At 33.5% G+C, this 9326-nt stretch overlaps 1 protein-coding gene across 1 annotated transcript in view; it reads left to right on the forward strand.

Annotated features, from left to right (window-relative positions):
* The window catches only part of EPHA6 (EPH receptor A6), a 962333-nt gene extending 954473 nt beyond the window's left edge, over window positions 1-7860 (forward strand). Inside the window, exons 17-18 of the mRNA XM_043449041.1 lie at window positions 5435-5584; window positions 6582-7860. Coding sequence (XP_043304976.1) covers window positions 5435-5584; window positions 6582-6696 — 265 coding nt within the window. The 3' untranslated portion in view covers window positions 6697-7860. The remainder of the gene's footprint in view (window positions 1-5434; window positions 5585-6581) is intronic.
* The last annotated feature ends 1466 nt before the right edge of the window (window positions 7861-9326 follow it).

Here is a 9326-nt window from a genome sequence, read left to right on the forward strand (position 1 = left end):
GCCTTGGGTTTATCCTGTTTGGGACTCTCTGGGTTTCTTGGACTTGGGTGGCTATTTACTTCCCCATTTTAGGGAAGTTTTCAGCTATTATCTCCTCGAGTATTTTCTCATGGCCTTTCTTTTTGTCTTCTTCTTCTGGGACTCCTATGATTCGAATGTTGGGGCGTTTCACATTGTCCCAGAGGTCCCTGAGGTTGTCCTCATTTCTTTTGATCCTTTTTTCTTTTTTCCTTTCTCCTTCATTTATTTCCACCATTTTATCTTCTACCTCACTTATCCTATCTTCTGTCTCCGTTATTCTACTCTTGGTTCCCTCCAGAGTGTTTTTGATCTCATTCATTGCATTATTCATTTTTAATTGACTCTTTTTTATTTCTTCTAGGTCTTTATTAAACATTTCTTGCATCTTTTCAATCTTTGTCTCCAGGCTATTTATCTGTAGCTCCATTTTGTTTTCAAGATTTTGGATCATTTTTATTTTTAAAGAATATCAAAAGTTTTCATTAATTGAGCTTGTTTTCAAGTTGACAGTTGGGCCTAATTATAGGGAGGGCAGCGTTTTCTTTTTTTATCTAATTAGATAAATTCTTCCTTCAAAAGATAGGTAGATAGTGTGTGTAGTAGACTGTTTTATTTGGTGGTGGTTTAGTCGCTAAGTTGTGTCTGACTCTTGCGACCCCATGGACAGGGGGTCTGCCTGCCTCTGTCCATAAGATTCTCCAGGCAAGAATACTGGAGTCATTGCCATTTCCTTCTCCAGGGGACCCTCCCAACCGTGGAATCTAGTCTGAGTCTCCTGCATTGCAGGCAGATTCTTTACCCACTGAGTATGAGGGGAACCAGATTGTTTTATGGATTCACTAAATAATGTGAACTGTAGTCCCTTGGTCATGAGATGAGAAACTCATGTAAAAATAGTGATACTGAATAAAGTAAGTGTTGTTGTGATTCTAGGTCCCCTAACCCTGTGCTGTCTCCCTCGCCTTTAATTCCCTGCCCTTCACTCTATTGAAACCTGTTGTTGTTCAGTTGATAAGTTGTGTCCGACTCTTTGCAACCCCATGGAATGCAGCACTCCAGGCTTCCCTGTCCTTCACTGTCTCCCACAGTTTCCTCAAACTCATGTCCATTGAGTCAGTGATGCCATCTAACCGTCTCATCCTCTATCGTCCTCTTATCCTCCTGCCTTCAATCTTTCCCAGCATCAGAGACTTTTCCAGTGAGTCAGCTCTTCACATCAAGAGGCCAGTGTATTGGAGCTTCAGCTTCAGCATCAATCTTTCCAGTGAATATTCAGGGTTGAAACCTATAAAGAGAGACATAAACATTTTTGCAGTACAGGGAATAATCTAAATAAATAGCATATTCATTAATAGGATGACCATTTTAGCAATAGATTCTTACTATTCCATTTAATGAGTTAAATGAAAATAAATTCTTCATCATAAATCACATTAGGTCATGGACCAAACTTTTCTGCAGAGGATATTCAAATCTTAATCATCACTTATTTAATGAATTCCTTTAGTACTTTTAGCATTATGCTCAGGTCTACAGAAAATAGAAAGAGATATGAGATATGATTCCTGCCCTCAGGGAGTTTTAACTTACTCTTAAAATTCTTCCATCTTATGGGGTTTTTCCCAAGGAAGTAATTCAACTGAAGCATAAAGATACATGCTTTATAATTAGATAATCATCTGCAATAAATTTAATAAGATTGATAGCAATTTAAGAGTCTGACTCAGGGAATTAACAAATTATTAACCATCAACACATAGAATATTATACACTCACTTGAAAATGAGCTATGAAGACCATTGAAACATGGAAAATATTCATCAACATATGAAATACAGCAATACAAAGAGATTGGACACTATCTGTAGACCTCTGCTAACGATATATAAAGGTAAGAACTAAAGGAAGAAGTTTTGTTAGAGTGGTAAAGGAAGAAAAGCCTTTAAGAATTTGGTAGTTTCATATTAAAATAAGATCCTGCCTTGGAAGTGTTTCTCAAAGTATAACTTTCCTTGAACCATTTTGGATAGATTTATTACTTTTATATTTACATGATGAATATAAAATATGGAAAAGGTTTGAGGAGAAAAACCTCCCTGCTTTTTAATGATAGTTTGATACCTACTGGTAACCTAAGAACTTTCTAAATTAAAATACCAGTACTATTACAAACTCAAAGGGCCTGTTAGAATAAAAACTTTTCAGCTATCAGTTCCATTCATTTTTACATATTTAGATGTACTGAGAATATGTTTATTGTACCTTTAACTATACCATTACCTCTTCTAGCTATACTCCAGCCCTTTCTCTGATCTAAACTGACTATAATTTATACCTGGTAGAATTTCCTCTAATTGTGCTCCCTCTTCATTTTTCTGAAGAAAGTAGTAGACCTTTGACCTTCTGTTCTACAGTATGTACTTTTTTTTACATAGCTGCAGGTTTTGCTGTAAAGACATTTCTCAGGTGGACAGCTCCCACTAATCACCCAATAGCAGAAATTTCTACATGCTCAGCAAATAGCAGACTGAGTTTATCATTGTACATGGATGATAAGAAAGGGCATTTATTGTTTATTAGGTAATATTCCAGAGAATTCATGTGAGGGTGATGGTACCCAGCCCTCAAAGCCAGAAAATAGCAGCATTTTTTCAACTTCATTATAAGGTAAGGTGAAAGAAAAGTTATTGCACGGTGGCTGTGAACAATGAGGGGACCTTGACCTTACTAAATCAACTGCCAATGCAGTCGTATAAAGGCCAAAGAGTAACTAGGTTACTAAAGATGCACGGAGGGAACAGGAATTACAGTATTGAAACAGTCCAAGAGCAAATGGTGGCTGCTTTTCAACAGACAAATTGGCCATTTAAGTCATTTAGTGTACAGAATGTCCTTCTGTGACCTTTCTCCATTTCATGTCCTTTAAGGACAGTTAAAGTGCCTGTTGGTAGATGCCATGATATCTTTCAACTTTTGAACATAACTAAACTTTGTCTTGAATCCTTCTGATATTAATTAGAATGAAACAGTCCATAATGAAATAGCATTGCCATTTTTAGTACACGAAAATAAAATGTGACTTAACAGCCGCCAAAATAGGAAATATGGTAACAAGTACTGGTAAAAAGAAGTCACTATGAAGTGTCACCAGACTCCATATGGACTACAACACTGTACAATCACAATCACAAGTGCAATTAGTTTATGCAGATTTTAGTTATGTAGAAAGAGCAATAATCCCTGAATTTCCCTGTCATCCTTCTTCACCCCATGCCCACCTTCAGCTAGAATCTAGTTCAGAAAAATAGAAGTCAATATAAAATCAAAGAAAAATCAGAAGTGAAGTGAATTTTAGGTCTTTAGTAGGAACTTTGTCCTAAATAATTCCAAGGGGCAACTTTCAGGGTCTTCAGGAGTCATACAGTATACAAGTTGTTTGGCTGTGTATTATGTCTCTGGCTTTTGTGCTCCTTAAAGATCCAGGTTCTGGTGATTTAAGGGTAATTTAAAGGATTTTTAAGGGTAATTTTGGTTGTTCAAGAGTTTCCATTTTCACCTTATATATTGACCTTAGAGTTTAACTCCAACTCTCATATAGTTTTTTTTAATTAATTTATTTTTTAATTGAAGGATAATTACTTAACAGAATTTTGTTGTTTTCTGTCAAACCTCAGCACAAATCAATTCTAGGCTTATATAACTTGCATATGCCATTCTGCTTTAGTGGAGGAATTCTTATTCATATGGTTTAATCATATGTGCTCATGTGTTATTGGTTTGTATTTTAAGATGAAATAGTTCAAATATGAATAATATTTGAAAACTATTATGATAAAATATTCATAATATAAATATTAAAAAATGGCTCTAGTTAAGTCTCTATGGATTCTGTTATCCTTTAAACTTTATAAAAAATTAAAAGCAAAGTAAATGAGAGTTGGATTATCCTTCAATATTCAATATAAAAATAATTCAGTAATTTACTTGTGGTGGGAAATTTTTTATCACTTAGAAAATACTGATTGACTCAAACACCAGACATTAAAAAAATGTTACTGCTTTATCATTTGATATAAACTCTAGACCTAATAATTTTCAAAATAATATACTTATTATCCTAAAGGGATGATAAAGCACATTTATTGTTATTATTATAAAAGAATTCATATCAGTTATTTTTAACACCATACAAAATGTTTTTAATATTATTTTTCAGGTATTTCAGTAAGGTAAACAATATCATTTATTATTAGAATATCTTAAATATATAATTCTGAGTTATTTTTACTATAATTTCTAAGGTTATTTCTGCTTTTATTCTCTATATCTGACTTTAGCTTATATAAAACTACTTTTGTGTATATAGACATATGTATCTATATATACACACGTTCACTAGCCTTTTAAAAATAATACTTTTATATTATTTTTATATTAAAACTTCAAAAATGTCCCCAACTGAAATACCCTTTGCATCAGATCTTAGGAACAGAATACAAATTTCCATAAACGTGAACTAAGTCATGTCCGACTCTTTGGACCCTATGGACTGTAGCCCACCAGGTTCCTCTGTCCATGGGATTCTCCAGACAAGAATACTGAAGTGGGTTGCCATGCCCTTCTGCAAGGGATCTTCTCAACCCAGGGATTGAACCTTAGTCTCAAGTCTCCTGCATTGGCAGATGGGTTCTTTACCGCTAGTGCCACCTGGGAAGCCCCACAGATTTCCATATCACTTACTATAAGACCCATCCGTGGCAGATTCTTTTTTCTTGCTAACCCCAAATGTCATTGATTTTCTTTAGTTTTGTGCTTTATTAATGTCTGTGCTTTTGGCTGTATTACCCTATGCTTGGATATATGTAAATCTTATTCATGAAATTGAGCTCTGTGACAACAGAAATTACTTTCTAATAAATAATAAATTTTTGTTGAATGTTTGAGAATAAATGAGGTCTTCACCTATAAATTCACCATTAAAAAGAGAAAGGGCTCTCATAGTAAATGTGAAAAAGGCAATAGGGCATGAATTCAATGGAAGGTCAGAAAGTGTATAAGTGAATAGCCTGTGGCTAGTTGTCTTTTGAGGGGCTTTTCCTCAAGTTTGAAAGCACAATTTCATGCAAGAGAAAAAAGTAAAGAGATTTTAGCAAGATACAGGCTTTCTCAAGACACCTCAAGTGTAAAGACCTAGTTAGTGGCAAAAAGTAGGAAAAGACAAAAGAAACTGACAAGTGAAATTGACCAGATAAAAGTGGCTGATTTGAATATGATGGAACATTTTTCAATCTAGTTCTATGGAGGATGAAACATTTGATGTGAGAATATTGTAAAAATTAAAAATAAAGTTGGGTATTTTTTTGCTTTATCTGTTTTTTAAATGGTCTCCATGCTTTTGTTTTTTTCCTTATAGAATGCCAGACTCCCCTGGTGAAGTTCCCGAATATCCTCTGTTTGTGACAGTCGGTGACTGGCTGGATTCTATAAAGATGGGGCAATATAAGAATAACTTCATGGCAGCGGGGTTTACAACTTTTGACCTGATTTCAAGAATGAGCATTGAGTAAGTGGGGCTGGGTTTGTTACTATATTCAGATGTCCACTTAGGAGATTATAAATTCAAATACTATTTCTTTATCAAGAATACCATAGTTAAACTACCTTTCCTGACACTAGTATGGCATTTCCATATCTTTCCTCACCATTTCTGATAATCATTCTAGTGAAAGTTGGACATTACACTTTTAACTATTTTCCTTTGAAAGAATATGTTTAATTCAAGTAATTATTTAAAGATTTTAAATGCTGTCTAAAATGCATATTACTCTTGTTCACATCATAGACTTTGCATCAATATAGTTTTACCTCAGCAAATTATTTATGATTCATGTACACTAAATCAATTACTATTACATTCATCAAATATTACAATTGTAATAATATAATATTATGTTTTCTCAGAGTTTTGTCTCTATATTACAATGGTCTGGCATTTTTCCACTTTCTCAAAGACTATCATTTCCTGAGTGCAGTGAAAATACTCAACATATGTTTAAAAGACAGATAACTAAAACTAGTAGGTTGACCATGTGAAATTGCCATTGTTTTAAAATATTAATAGTAATAGCAATTTCATACTGTTCAACATGATACAATGGCATCTTTTCAAATTATTGAAAGACCAAGACCATGGCAATTCAAATGGAGTTCACATTATATTTTCTATCCTGCATGCTGACTATTTTGCTAATACTGTTAAAAATTTATTTATTTGCATAAATCCCCCGGGCTTATGAAATGTCTGAACATGACATCGGTACCTGAATTCTTTGTACCTTTAAACTTGAGGTCGACTTGACGCATTCTCTGGCACCAGTGTAAAGAATAAAGTAACAAATTCCTGTTGTCCATTTATATCTCTGCTTCCACACTCATTTTACCAGATATGAAATTTGTGGCAAATATGATATGTGCTCGTTTCCTGTATCCAAATGTGTCTTTCCTCTCTGCCACACTTACCAGACCTAAATGTTCATGTTCTCTCTCTCAATCTCTCACAGTGATATTAGAAGAATTGGAGTCATACTCATTGGACACCAGAGACGAATAGTCAGCAGTATACAGACTTTACGTTTACACATGATGCACATACAGGAGAAGGGGTTTCATGTATAAAAGTACTACAAGCACCTCTGTTTTGTGCCTCGGTATTTCTAAAATGAAAGATATCCTCTCTACTACCCTCTCTTCTGATTCTCCAAACATCACCTCACAAACCGCAGTCTCCTCTTCAGGCTACAGGCACACATACCTTTTGTTTATACTTCCAACCTGGATTTAAAAATCACTCTTCATAGCTCCGCTCCGAATAACCTGCAGATAAAACCCTGGCTCACTGCAGATTATCACTACACGTGGTAAATAACTCAGCATGGATGTGTAACTTTATATAACTGCATTTCAGAAGTGTTCAAGGACTTAATCCAAAGGAATTTGGGGTTAAAGATGGATTTAGAGTTTGATGGTAGATGAAAAAGAAATAGTTGACCTTTCTTTCATGTTTTGTGATCAAGTATTTTCCAAACTGACATGAATATTTATTTTTTAGATAATTATATTCAACTCTGTGGGTCATATTGTTACTTTATTCTACAATTCTTTACCTGTTGATGCCTGATAATGTTAGAATTGTTTGCAGAAAAGATCAATGATTTCATGTAGTGAATTCTTTTCAAGTGTGACTCTGGTGAGAAGGGAGTTATCAAGGGGGAGAGAGGGAGAAACATACTGTGCTTCTAAAACTTCTAAGTCTTGGTTTGTCTCTTTTTTTTTTTATTAACTTGATAGTGTCTTTCACATGTCATAGTAGGTAGTAGTTTAGAGGCTTTCCCATCTAATTTTTTTTTTTTTTACTATCAATATGTTTCTCTACTGCATTATAAAGATCACGCCTGGAAAGACCAAGGGTGAGTCCATTGCTCTAGAGGCTTTAAATAGAGAGACGCATGGAATAAATCCATGACTGTTCCCTTGGTTTATCTTCATAAATTTGCAAGAGTAATTATCAAAGCATTGAGAAAATTAATTATTCTCAGCAGAATTGCTTTGAATAAAAGATCTAAGAGTATAGTCTTAGATAAAATGTAAAAAGATTTAATGTAAACAGAATTTTATGATAGTTATATGGTGGCCTAAGAACATAAACACATAGAGCTAGTCTAATACTGGTACATTTTGCAAGGTTAAGAGTTTTTGTTTTGTTCATGAAAATAAGTTACATGAACATGCTGAGCTATTTTCCAAACCTTCCAAGGTACAAGTATGCCATTGCATACACCAAAGAAGGTATAAAAAGAGCATAAATGAATTGTGTGCAACCTGAATCCTTTCTACAGTAACATAAAAATATAAATACAGCTAAGGTGTGTTGTTGCCATAATCTTCTGGAGGCTCCAACAACAGGCAAATATACTTTTCATTGAACTAAGTTGAGTCAGTTTATCAAAACAGTACTGTATTATGAACAAATTCAACTATAAAATCAGATGTTCCCTGTGGGGGAAAAAAAAAAAAAGACTACTGTGCTAGGTGGAAGAGTAGCGAGAATGTATTAAGAGGGAAAAAAAAAGAGCAAGTTGTCTAAAGGTACTGGTTTAATATAAAAATTAGGTTTTATTTGATCTTGGAACTAAAGGTACCCTACCCACATTCTCAAATTCCTACCTAAATTACATTTTTTTGGTGATAATAGTTTTCTTGCCATAAAGGAGTCCCTGTTTTTCCTTATTTTAAGGTTCGTGGATTGTCCCTTCCATATACTTCTTTTGCTGATTTATCTTCTGATTTTTGTCAACCACAGCTAAATTTTTCTCATTTAAAAAAAAGAGAGAGAGATAAAAGGAAGAGTCTTTAAAGTATCCATTATAGTACACTGAAAAAGAACAAAGTGGGAAATTCATCACTTTTTAGGTGTGTCAGAAATAGCTAGCAACATTTTTCTAGCCGTCACCCGCACAATCATGCATCACTTGCAGGCTGTGTGTGGTTTGCTTGATACATTTACACAGATCTGGATACATTTAGAGAAAATGTAAAATTTCCATATTTACCTATCTTCAAATATATATTAAATAAGAACAGATGTAAAACAGATAAAATTTATTAATCATATATATTTATTTTTATAATGCAACAAAAACGTATTTAGAAAGATAAGGAATAGAATAATTATGGTCTTCCATAGGACACTGTCAGCAACATCTGTATACTTTGATTAAATAAATTCTATAAAATATTGAAACGTCTATGGGGTGGGCATTCAGTTCTTGCAAGATTAAATATCTCTGTTAAGAATGTTTTTCTTTAAAACTCCAACGATCCTATTCTATATCTGGTTAATTTATGTTTTTTTTCCCTTCCTAAATATCTTTCTGTAGTATTATAAAACTGCCTTTTCACTTTCTCTCTAACCCCAAATCCTCTTTAAAATTTATGTTGCATTTATATTTTTTAGAAGTGTAAGCATGGTGATCTTTAGTATAAATTTGAACCTCATCATGGTCAGAGCAAGATGTTCAAGATTAAACAGAAACATTAAAAAATAAATATATCTATTTCTCTATTGCCTACCAATCACAGATTTGAAAATTTTACCTGAAATATTTTGATATTTACTAGTGTACATATTCATTAATTAAAGCTGTTTAATATTCATAAGCATAGAATTTAATAATAGAAAATGAGTAACTCCCATAAGTCACAGCCTTCAGAAATAATCTTTAATAACTAAAATATGCATATATACT

This window comes from Cervus canadensis, chromosome 27 (assembly GCF_019320065.1).
Source record: "Cervus canadensis isolate Bull #8, Minnesota chromosome 27, ASM1932006v1, whole genome shotgun sequence".
Classification (NCBI taxonomy): Eukaryota; Metazoa; Chordata; class Mammalia; order Artiodactyla; family Cervidae; genus Cervus; species Cervus canadensis.